General features: G+C 50.4%; 1 protein-coding gene across 3 annotated transcripts in view; it reads right to left on the bottom strand.

Moving 5' to 3' along the window:
* sema3bl (sema domain, immunoglobulin domain (Ig), short basic domain, secreted, (semaphorin) 3bl) overlaps positions 1 to 12,146 on the bottom strand; it is a 34,839-nt gene extending 22,693 nt beyond the window's left edge. Inside the window, exons 1-2 of one of the 3 annotated variants that reach the window (XM_029156503.3) lie at positions 11,707 to 12,146; positions 213 to 373 (exon numbers count right to left, since the gene is read on the bottom strand). In XM_029156503.3, the coding sequence (XP_029012336.1) occupies positions 213 to 373; positions 11,707 to 11,809 (264 nt within the window). In that variant the 5' untranslated portion in view covers positions 11,810 to 12,146. The remainder of the gene's footprint in view (positions 1 to 212; positions 374 to 11,706) is intronic. The other 2 variants (XM_029156502.3, XM_055510322.1) reach the window with 2 other exon arrangements.
* Between the last annotated feature and the right edge of the window lie 319 nt (positions 12,147 to 12,465).

Here is a 12,465-nt window from a genome sequence, read left to right as displayed (position 1 = left end):
TAGCGGTAATAAAATAAAATGGCTGCTCAGGTCGGAGTGAGACCACGTTCATAGCTGATTAATGACCGAGTGCTTTAGCAGATGTTCTGCATCGGGGAGAATTCGGAGCAACCCTGAAATGCCGCACCTCAGATTCATCCCGTGCAAATCAGGCCAATCAGAATGAAGCAGTAAACGCCGATAGCTTTACGGCCAGCGCGTGCGTCGCTCACCTCCTTGGACTCGCTGTCGGTGGGTCCCAGCAGGAGCGAGTACAGGACGTCTTTGCCGCCCAGGAAGAGGCGGTCGCGGTACTCGTCCAGGAAGACGGCGGTCAGAGGGAGCTGGCCGTGGCGGCCGCTGAAGACGGACGAGCGGTTGGTGGCCAGCAGGTCTGCAGAGAGACGACAGGATGAGAGTCTACACCTCACACAGTCTACATTTATGTGGATAGTATTTGCTATTTAATAAATTCCTCCCAGTTGCAACCTTTGCACTAGACGATAAGAGCGGGTTCATTTCCTGGAGCATCTCAGCCACAAACCATCCCGTTTCCCACACAAGCGCCTCTTACTTCTGCCTCCGCATCACTCCTGTCTCCGTCTTTCAGCTTTGTGTCCGTCACTCGTCGCGCTTGTTATTTCCCCCCGTCTCGACGGGCTCGCGCACACACACGCATGGTGAGAAAGCAGCCTCGGTCACTCGCCACTCAGCGAGCCCATTGACTGATTGCTGCGAGGGGCCCTGTGTGGTGGCGACACCTTGTCCATCACCGGAGCCTCACACACAAACACACACACACACACACACACTTTATCTGAAGCAGAAGGTTTCCTGACGAATATGAGTCACGAAATACTGAATAGCATCAGTGATGTGTGATGGTCCTACTGGGACCACTGGGTCCAGTAGGCCCAGTAGAAAAACTAAGATAAGTGTTATTGTCTTACATACATTTTCATGTTAAACCCATTAATTTTGTAATGCATCCACTGGTGCTGAGCTTAACCTTATACTGAAGCTGTTTCAACAGCAGCCTAACCAGCGTTTTCATGAACCAGTTTATCAGCAGAACACGCGCCTTCAGCTCATGACGGTGTGTTTCCACACGGCTCAGATGAAGGATGTGTGTCTGCGTATATATGTAGATAAAATCCATAGTTTAGTTGGCGAAACCATTGTTGCTTGACTTTGTGCTGAATCCGTAAAGCCTGTAAATAGCGCAGCCACACACGCAGAGGGGAGAGGTGAACTAACAGCTTCCATCTGCAGCTTGTTATCGCACCAGCAGCTCATCACCTCAGCGGAAGCGCGCAACTGTCTCCCCTCATCCCAGTCTCTCTCTTCACTTCCTCTCCGTCTCCTTCGTTTATCCATCGGTGGCTTTCGCTGCGGTTACGTTTTCCCTCCGCCTGAGTGACATCTCCGGGTTTGTCTCCCGTTTCATCTAATTTCCCTTGGTCTGTTTCCTGTCTGTCTCCAAACGGCCACTCTCCTCCTTGCATCGCAGACGGGATCACAGGAAGCGTCCACATCTGCGTCCAATGTGAAGCCGGCGCTGGCCTGACGGGCAGCAGCCCGGCCCGGCCCGGCCCGGCCCGAAAGGACGCGCGGAGCAGCATCTGGTTCCACTGACGGCGCCGACGCTCAGCGATCGCACGCAGCCGCTACAAACGCACGCACGCAGACGTTCACTTGGAGCTTTGTTTACGCTGTGAACGTCTAAGTTGGACCGAGGCATGAACTCACGTCTGTCAAAGCAAAGACGGCGAACAATTACTGTTGCTGCCTACGTGCGTATTGTTGTTTGATGTTGGAGTTTGCACAGTTCTTTCATCGCCCACGAACGAAATATAAGCAAAACTATAATTTAAGACAAAAAGAACCGAGCTGGTAATTGACTAACAGTATAATATACTTAATATACAGTCGCTGCCTCGTCTCATTTCAGACTAAATAAGTCTCATCATTTTGTTTTGTTTTTTTCAACAGCCTGACATGATCTACGACGTGTTTTTCATCTCTAGACACGCTAAACACAAACCACAGAAGAACATCTGTAGCGCACATCAGCAAAAAGAATGAACTTAGGGGAAAGTGGGTTCAAGAGACAAATCAGAAGAAATGGATTTACAAAAGAGTAAAAGTCCAGATCATCTGCTGATACAGTATCTGTAATGTAGAGACTGGGTGTGAGGCCAGCATCCATCCATCCATCCATCCATCCATCCATCCATCCATCCATCCATCCATCCATCCATCCATCCATCCATCCATCCATCCATCCATCCATCCATCCATCCATCCATCCATCCATCTATCCATCCATCCACACAAAGGCAGTGTTGCTCTTGGCTCAGTGGGAGAGTGGGACACATATGAAGCCCATTAGACCCCCTGCGCTACAAAACACGTCCCAGAAACACAAACACACGCAGGCGAACGTGAACCCGCCCCCGTCCGTGCCTGGTTCTGGTCCCACCTCTGCCCGTCTCAGCCGGCACCGTCTCTTTCTCCAAATATCACCTCGCTCTAAAGCGTTGGCAAATAAATAAATAGAGAGGTGTTGAACTCATTACACCAGTGACAGACTTCCCAGGGTATCATTAACGCGCGTCTGTATATTGTTGCAGGGAGAGAACTATTTCTGGAATCTTCTACATATAAAAAGTCTGCGCTCTCCTCTCATCGCTCTCATCTCTGTCACCCTCCGTACAAATAACATTAATACAGTCTTTTTCTCTAATGCCATTTGAACATACACATTTTTACTAATTGAGTGAAATGATATATTTGACTCAATTAGTAAAAATGATATTTGATACATTGTAGCACAGCTCTTCTGTGATTTTCCTTCCTAATTCCTTTTAATTCATCATTCTCATTCATTCAGCACTTTTTTTCCCCAAGTGCGAATCTAATAGTTTCAAAACATAATCAGGAGCCGTGGTCTGATTAGCGGAGCACATATTAGCGTGTGCATGTTTGTCTGCCGTTTAATAGACACATCAGTGCAGAGTGGAGCCTCTTCAGCGCCACTGGAACGAATCGATTGCTCTGGGCGGAGGGTGTGTGCGACACGCAGCGTCTCCCTGCCTGCATCCAGCCTGGTTCCCTGTCACCTCACCTTGATAATGAGCCGAGTGACAGGACCCTGCGCTGACCTCGGACCACGGAGGCACCTCTCTTTGTCCCCGCGCGCATTTCTGCATGCGTGTGCGTGCGCGTTTGCCTCTTTGTGCTCTTTGCTGCTCGCTTGGTTGTGCGTCTGCTCTCTGCGGGAGCGTCCGGCTGTTAATGTAGCGCCTGGCGATCCTTTAATGTCTCCAGTGCAAACAGGGCGCGAGTGGAGCCGAGGATCAGAGGTGGCGCGGAGGATGTCTCCTCCTGGAGCTGGAACCCAGCATCATTTCGACACCGCGTCACAGCGTGCACTTGGCACCCGGTCACATGTGAGAGGAGGCCAAGTGCAACATTAGTCCAGTGGAGCTCAGCGTTTTAACAGGGTGTTATTGTAGGGCTCGGATTTGTTGAAAGCATTAAAAGCTTTGGGTGGACATGTGCAGCAGACAGATGTGCATGTTGTACCGACTAAGAATTTAATTCTACCTCTGCTCGAATTTTAGTGATGGCGCTGTCATATTGTCTAAATATTTGCCCATTATCCAGCAGGCTTTTCCTAAATCACCTGCTCCTCAAGCCCCTCTTCTCACACCTGAGCCCCGTCCCTGACTCCAGATCAGGTGTGTTCAGCGACTCAAGTCATTATATTCAGAAACATAATTGGACAAAGATCAGAGCAGATCGTGGTGTGAGAATCAGGTGGGAGGACCTCTGCCCCAAATCATAAATCTTCGATCTCATTAGAGCTGGAGCCGGGCCCTGGGTTTAGGGGGTTGGGGGTAAGATAGCGGCAGTACAATGATGTTTGTGTGCGACGGCGGCAGAGGAGGGGCCCGGACCACACCAGGACGACACACAGGGGACGTTTAGGGTGTGGACGATTGTTTAGCATCTGCATAAATAGTTTTACAGGACTTGAACCCCCCTTGGTGAGCGTCTACTGCTGCAATGGGCTCATGTTAACACAGGACCTGGCTCTCACACACACACACACACACACACACACACACACACACACACACACACACACACACACACACACATTCTTATACAAAGCTAACAGGAATGCCGTAAAGACTTCACAAAGGAAGGAGACACGACTCTGGGAGACACACACACACACACACACACACACTTTCTGCCCGTCCTGCGTGTAAGTGGGATGCTGACTAATCTACATGACAGACGCTCAAAGCCACATTGTTATGTCTTGAACTCGGAGCCTTTCCTTCTGAAAGGGACCAGTGTCTTTTCAGTCTCCAGGTTTGCCTCCGTCTGCCTTTCATCCATCGTCTGTCTGCCTTCCGTTTGTCTCGTTTGTCTTATCACTCTCTGTCTTTTATCCACGGCCTCTTCTTTTTTTTATCTGTACCCATTTCCCTCCTGTCTCATGCTTCTTTTGCTTTTCTTCAATCACTTCCTGTCTCTTTAGCTCTTTTATGGACAGTGCTCCTGTTACATTCATGTTGTAGTCTGTTCATGCCAGAGTCTTGGATCCATGTTTTAATTCAAGCTCAGGCCTGATTCAGGCCTTGTCTGTGTGAGCTGACAACCTAACAATGCACTTCTTAGTCATCCGGATCCGGGCATTTGGTTTTCCCAAGCTACATTCCCACTCCATCTGTGGCACAGGTTCCAACTAAAGACTCGAATCTCCAACATATAGTTGTGTTGTTCTTTTTACTTTTTACTAGTTTCTTGAACTTAGCAGAATGCCAGAATTAGGTTTCAGCAGGTGCTACCGAAAACATTGATTAACACAAACCCAATGAGAGCCTGGAGAGTCTTTACATTTTACTTTTTTTTTGTTTTGACTAAAATAGTACGCCCCCCCCACCCCATTCTCTTCATCTGTGCTCTCTGATCCAGCTCAATATTTATCTCAATCGTTCCTCCAGCTCCCCCTCTCTCACACATTTACTGGCATTTCTCTCTGGCTGTCGCCAATTCCTCCAGACAGACATCGGAGGGTCATCACACGAGAGTCGTTGTTCACTGAGAACGTTAACGAGACCCACAGACGTCTCCATCACAAGCACCTGTTTCAGCCAACGTGTCAGAAGTAACATGGAGGCACATTATGCTTCTCACCAAGACGCCAACAGAGTCTATGGAGACAAATCCGTGTTTGTACAGATCAAAGACACCTCTCACACACACACACACACACACACACGCACACACGCACACGCACGCACACACACACACACACACACACACACACACACACACACACACACACACACACACACACACACACACACGCACACACACACACTGCATGGTGCTGTCAGAAAGATGTAGTGTGTTTCCTTTGTCAGCAGGTCTACATACCCCACAAAACGCTCTCACCGTCTTGCTCCAAACTAAATATGGGCTACTTTTGACGGGTCAAACTTTCATAAGATAAAAGATAAAAACACATACATTTGTAACCAGCGTCACAACCAAATGACACAGCCTTTAAAACACACGTGCATGAAGTCAGAAAGTCTCACAGGTTACAAGGTTTAGTTAATCAGTAACGTGTTGCAATATAACCGTGATGAAAACTTCCACACACACTTGAAATATAAACATGTCTTCTGTTATTAAAGCACTGATGAAGCCTTCTCCTCCTCCTCCTCCGTGTTTCTGACTGTGCAGCTGGCTTTGATAAGAAACTTCAGGCTTTACAAATCAAAATTTTAGCTTATGAGTCCACTAATGTCACCTGGATGAAATCTGCAGTAATCGGAGTAGTACAAGAAGATGACCCCCCCTTCACAACCCCCCTATGAAAGACAAACCACCAAGGCCAGAGACGTCGCCCGGTATGGCGCAGCCGGGGCCCCACCCTGGAGCCAGGCCCGGGGTTGGGGCTCGTATGCGAGCGCCTGGTGGCCGGGCCTATTCCCACGGGGCCCGGCCGGGCACAGCCCGAAAGAGCGACGTGGGGCCGTCCTCAAGTGGACCCACCATCCGCGGGAGGAACCGTAGGGGGCCGGTGCAGAGTGGATTGGGCGGCAGTCGAAGGCGGGAGCCTGGGCGCCCCAATCCCTGGATAACCAATCTGGTTATTGGGACATGGAATGTCACATCACTGGGGGGAAAGGAGCCTGAGCTTGTGCAGGAGGTCGAGCGGTACCGGCTAGAAATAGTCGGGCTCACCTCCACACACAGCCTGGGCTCTGGAACCCAACTCCTTGAGAGGGGCTGGACCCTTTTCTACTCTGGAGTTGCCTGCGGTGAGAGGCGGCGGGCTGGTGTGGGCTTGCTCATAGCTCCCCAGCTTAGTCGCCATGTGTTGGAGTTTTCCCCGGTGGACGAGAGGGTCGCTTCCCTGCGCCTTCGGGTGGGGGATAGGTCACTCACCGTCATTTGTGCTTACGGGCCGAATGGCAGTGTGGAGTACCCGGCCTTCTTGGGGTCCCTGGAGGGAGTGTTGGAAAGCGCTCCAACTGGGGACCCCATCGTTCTTCTGGGAGATTTCAATGCCCACGTAGGTAACGACAGTGATACCTGGAGAGGCGTGATTGGGAGGAACGGCCTCCCTGATCTGAACCCGAATGGTGTTATGTTATTGGACTTCTGTGCTAGGCACAGTTTGGCCATAACTAACACCATGTTCGAACATAAGGGTGTCCATCGGTGCACGTGGCACCAGGACACCCTAGGCCGGAGGTCGATGATAGACTTTGTAGTCGTTTCACCTGACCTTCGGCCATATGTTTTGGACACTCGGGTGAAGAGAGGGGCTGAGCTGTCAACTGATCACCACCTGGTGGTGAGTAGGATGCGCTGGCAGAGAAGGAGGCTGGAACGACTTGGCAGGCCCAAACGTATTGTGAGGGTCTGTTGGGAACGCCTGGCTGAACCCTCTGTCAGACGGACCTTTAACTCACACCTCCGGGAGAGCTTCGACCAGATTCCGAGGGAGGTGGGAGACATAGAGTCCGAGTGGACCATGTTCTCCGTCTCCATTGTCAACGCGGCCGTTCGGAGCTGTGGACGCAGGGTCTCCGGTGCCTGTCGTGGTGGTAATCCCCGAACCCGGTGGTGGACGCCGGAGGTAAGGGACGCCATCAAGCTGAAGAAGGAGTCCTACCAGGTATGGTTGACCTGTAGGACTCCTGAGGCAGCTGATGGGTACCGGCAGGCCAAGCGTGCTGCAGCCCGTGCCGTTGCGGAGGCAAAAACTCGGGCTTGGGAGGAGTTCGGGGAGGCCATGGAGGAGGACTATCGCTCGGCCTCAAAGAGATTCTGGCAAACCGTCCGGCGCCTAAGGAGGGGGAAGCAGTTCTATACCAACTCTGTTTTCAGTGGAGGTGGGGAGCTGTTGACCTCAACTGGGGATGTTATCGGACGGTGGAAGGAGTACTTTGAGGATCTCCTCAACCCCTCCGACATGCCTTCTGCTGAGGAAGCAGAGGCAGGGGACTCAGAGGCGGACTCGCCCATCACCCAGGCTGAGGTCACCGAGGTAGTTAGTAAGCTCCTCGGTGGCAGAGCAGCGGGGGTGGATGAGATCCATCCTGAGTACCTCAAGTCTCTGGATGTTGTGGGGCTGTCTTGGGTGACACGCCTCTGCAGCATCGCGTGGAGGAGGGGGACAGTTCCTCTGGACTGGACAACCGGGGTGGTTGTCCCTCTTTACAAAAAGGGGGACAGGAGAGTGTGTTCCAACTATAGGGGGATCACACTTCTCAGCCTCCCTGGGAAAGTCTATGCCAGGGTACTGGAGAGGAGAATTCGGCCGATAGTCGAACCTCGGATACAGGAGGAACAATGTGGTTTTCGGCCTGGTCGTGGAACGCTGGACCAGCTTTATACCCTCAGCAGGGTGCTTGAGGGTTTGTGGGAGTTTGCCCAACCAGTCTACATGTGCTTTGTGGATCTGGAGAAGGCATTCGACCGCGTCCCTCGTGACATCCTGTGGGGGGTGCTCCGGGAGTATGGAGTCCAGGGCCCTTTGCTAAGGGCTGTTCGGTCTCTGTACAACCGGAGCAGGAGCTTGGTTCGCATTGCCAGCAATAAGTCAGACCTGTTCCCGGTGCATGTTGGACTTCGGCAGGGCTGCCCTTTGTCACCGGTTCTGTTCATTATTTTTATGGACAGAATTTCTAGGCGCAGCCAGGGGCCGGAGGGGGTCTGGTTTGGGGACCACAGGATTGCATCTCTGCTTTTTGCAGATGATGTTGTCCTGTTGGCTTCATCAGGCCAGGACCTCCAGCGTGCGCTGGTGCGGTTTTGCAGCTGAGTGTGAAGCGGCTGGGATGAGAATCAGTTCCTCCAAATCTGAGGCCATGGTTCTCGACCGGAAAAAGGTGGTTTGCTCTCTCCAGGTTGGAGAAGAGTTCCTGCCTCAAGTGGAGGAGTTTAAGTATCTTGGGGTCTTGTTCACGAGTGAGGGAAGGAGGGAGCGTGAGTTTGACAGACGGATCGGTGCGGCGGCTGCAGTAATGCGGTCGGTGTATCGGTCCGTCGTGGTGAAGAGGGAGCTGAGCCGAAAGGCAAAGCTCTCAATTTACCGGTCAATCTACGTTCCTACCCTCACCTATGGTCATGAGCTTTGGGTCATGACCGAAAGGGCAAGGTCACGGATACAAGCGGCTGAAATGAGCTTCCTCCGCAGGGTGGCTGGGCGCTCCCTTAGAGATAAGGTGAGGAGCTCTGTCACCCGGGAGGAGCTCGGAGTAGAGTCGCTGCTCCTCCACATCGAGAGGAGCCAGCTGAGGTGGCTCGGGCATCTAGTTCGGATGCCTCCTGGACGCCTCCCTGGGGAGGTGTTCCGGGCATGTCCCACCGGTAGGAGGCCCCGAGGAAGACCTAGGACTCGCTGGAGAGACTACGTCTCTCGGCTGGCCTGGGAACGTCTTGGGGTCCCACCGGAAGAGCTGGAGGAAGTGTCCGGGGAGAGGGAAGTCTGGAACTCTCTGCTTAGACTGCTGCCCCCGCGACCCGGCCCCGGATAAGCGGATGAAAATGGATGGATGGATGGAGGCTTCTCCCTCTTGTTTCCTCTCCCTCCTTCTGAACTCGGATTATTCCAACTGAACTTGGGACGACCAGGAGGGAGAAGTACTGAGTGAGCTGTTACTCGGAGCAGTGATGAATGCAAAATTAAGAGGACGTTGATAACGAATGGCAAAAGAAAGGCGGCGCGCTGAAAGATGAAAGGGCGAGAGACGCCCCACATTCCAGCATCCTGGGAGCCCCAGCAGACTCCTGCTGACACGCCGGGCCCACCCCGCCCAAGAACAACCAATACCCGTCTGCATGTGTGCATCTGGACAATGCCCACTGAGAAAACAAACTCATTAATTCACAGGCAGAGCAAAAACAAACAGAGCCTCTCACTGCGGGAACTAATGCGATCTGATCAAAATAGGATGCTGATGTGAGCATTTGTGTTTTCAAGTGCCCCCCCGCCTCCTGTGAGACAAAGCCAATGTTGTGTTAGAGTGTGTGTCGAAAGTCACTGTGTGTTTGCGTGTGTACGAGCACAATGCCAGTGAATAAGAGGCAGCTTGAAAGGAGAGAAAGACGCATGAAAGACAGAGATGCATGATGGGAAGGTTAACTGCTTGGCAGCGGCCTGACGGTCCAGTCGATCAAACGTGACACACACAATCTCCCTCCTTTTGTTGTTGAGGTTAAAATGCAAATTGAGATTGAACTTGACTTTAATATAAGGATTTAATTAACTTATTTCAAACCAAACTCCACCAACGTGAAGCTGGTGGAGTTTGTTTGTTGGCAGAAAAACAGCAGTTCTTTTAATGTTACTAGTCTAAACCGCATTTTAACTTTGAGTATTTAAAATACTATAAATCTGTGCTTAACCAAAAATTAAAACGGGGGGAGACGTATGCACCTTAATGGTTCGGGAGTAAATGGCATCTTCCTGCTTGAACCACTAACCACTAATAGATTGAAATGAGATAATAACAGCTTTTCCTGTCGGTAAATTACTTCCACGTCCTCCTGGGGATTCAAACGCCCGCTGGGCTTCACTGGGTCATTATGAGAGAAGGTGGAAGAGGAAACGGCAGCGAAGCCCGGAGTGAGAAATGGAGGAGTGAGAAACTGGCCATAACACAGAAACACAGGGAGTTTTCTCACTAAAAGCAGGAGGGAAAGACTTTTGTCGGATCTGTTTTCCACGTCCACCTGTTTTCTCAAGGCCTGGCTCTAATGCAGCGCGACAGTTCATTAAGCTCCTTCCACAATAAAAACGATGAAATGTCCCCCACGGCGGCGCAAATGCTGTGAACGTTTCTGCATTACGTCACATTAACTCGTAGGTCAAGGTCATGTTTTGGCCTCAAGGTGAAAAGAAAACATCATTGTGTTTAACAAGAAACGGCAGCAAGTGTGAGTGACTTTGAGAAATTGGACCAATTTGAAGAACAACTAAATGAAGCTCATTGCAACTAAAGGATGGCAGGAAGTTCTCTATAGATCATGAACAACCACAGCAGGTGATTTCATTCAGAAGATAAACATTTGAAAACCGTGACAGTGTGACTAAAAACACTATTATAATTATTGTTTTTTTATTATTATTATATAACCTTCTTCTTGTCCCCCAGTATATAGAAATTCCTATATTTTCGCACTCTCTCATTTTTACAACCACCCGGTTCTGTACTTCCAGCCCAGCCAACAGGAAGAGCAGCTCAGAGCAGAACTTTTCTCCTGAAAGCAACAGGAGGAAATCCTGTTTGATATCCATCACTCCCTGATTATAACTGCAGACCCACTCGGACCAGTTGCTCAATGAAACAATGAAGCACAGTTTGACTACAGCGGTCAACACACGCACACACACGCACGCACACACACGCAGGCATCAAGCTCCCACTGTGTCACTGCTTCATTATCCCCAAACCTGAGTGAGCCATGCCCATAGAACCTAAATATACTGATAAATACATCCTCAGCCAGAAGTCAGAAATAAAAGCATTTTATCAGTACATGAAATCATGGGTGAACATTTGAATATGTTAAATAATGCTCCACTGTGAGACAATAAACAGCTGAAGACAAAGTATGGAACTTCCACGTTCAGTATTTGCTCGTGGTTGCGGGCCTGTTAAGCTGTAATAATGACTGAATGCTCCCTGGTTAATCCCACCGCACGAACGCGAACCTCCGCCAAAGTCTCCTCCGGCTGAACACCCGCCGCTTTCAACCTGGGAACCGGAGAATTAATGTCCGCGAGCCTAAACACGAACACCACCAAAACAGAAGCCAAAGCATCGGCCTGGATCCAACGGTCGGACCACCGCGAAGTCAAAACAGAAACCTGAGGCTCATGTGCTCAATCAAACGCAATCACGGAAATAAATAGTTTTTTAAAGAGGCGAGATGAGACGGACGCGATCACCACATGCAGGTGACGCGTGTTCAAATAAATAGAAGGAACTGATGGATGGACGGACGGATGGATGGATGGATGGATGGATGGATGGATCGATAGATAGATAGATAGATAGATAGATAGATAGATAGATAGATAGATAGATAGATAGATAGACAGACAGACAGACAGACAGACAGACAGACAGATACATACATACATACATACATACATACATACATACATACATAATTAATTACCTTTGTAAGGTAGTTTCAGTCTCGGTACATTTAACTTCGTTGCTGAAACGGCGACAATCAGCGCACCAAGAATCACGTTGCACAAAAGTGGAAATCCTTTCATTTTGAAATTAGAAAATGTCCTGCTGTTAACTTCAGAATGTGCTGTCACCAATCGGTCAAATTCCTCCAGGTGAAGACGGGGCTTAATGCTCTCACTCTGTCTTCTCGCAGCACTTGCGTTTGTTTCCACGTTGTTCTCCAAATGCGTAAAAAAAGCCCCGAGAGCGCAGCGCGGCGTGTGTGTGCGCAGCGCGGACTGAACGCGGCTCTGGCCGAACCGAACCGGACCGGACCGAGGAGGTGACTCACTGCCTCTGCTCCACCAGCTGCTCCTTCACCTCATTCCCAGCAGCCGGACAGCAGGAGTGCGTTTGAGCTACGGAGGGAGACGCACCACGCCTTTACAGCAGGGAGAGAGAGCGCTCCGACCCCCCCCCCCCCCCCCCTTTTTACGCACGAGCTCACAGCTGTCTCCCAACCAAGCTCGCTGGAAGGCACGTTCTACGTGATTCACACCAACATTTCAAAATCAGCCGGTCAAAGTGCGTTAAGCAACGAGTCCTGTTAGGAAATAAGAAAAAGGGGGCAACCACTAAACCACTAAAAAAAAGTTCACGGCTGATTTATGCTGCGCTGGTGGGTTCAAATAAATTTAAAAAAAAATCTGATTCAGAACAAAGACTTTCAGACTTCTGAGTGAGTTCAACCTGTAAATCA

The sequence above is a fragment of the Betta splendens genome, chromosome 7, assembly GCF_900634795.4.
Source record: "Betta splendens chromosome 7, fBetSpl5.4, whole genome shotgun sequence".
NCBI lineage: Eukaryota > Metazoa > Chordata > Actinopteri > Anabantiformes > Osphronemidae > Betta > Betta splendens.
The sequence above is the reverse complement of the archived record's forward strand: the minus strand, read 5'-3'. Positions and strand labels throughout refer to the sequence as shown.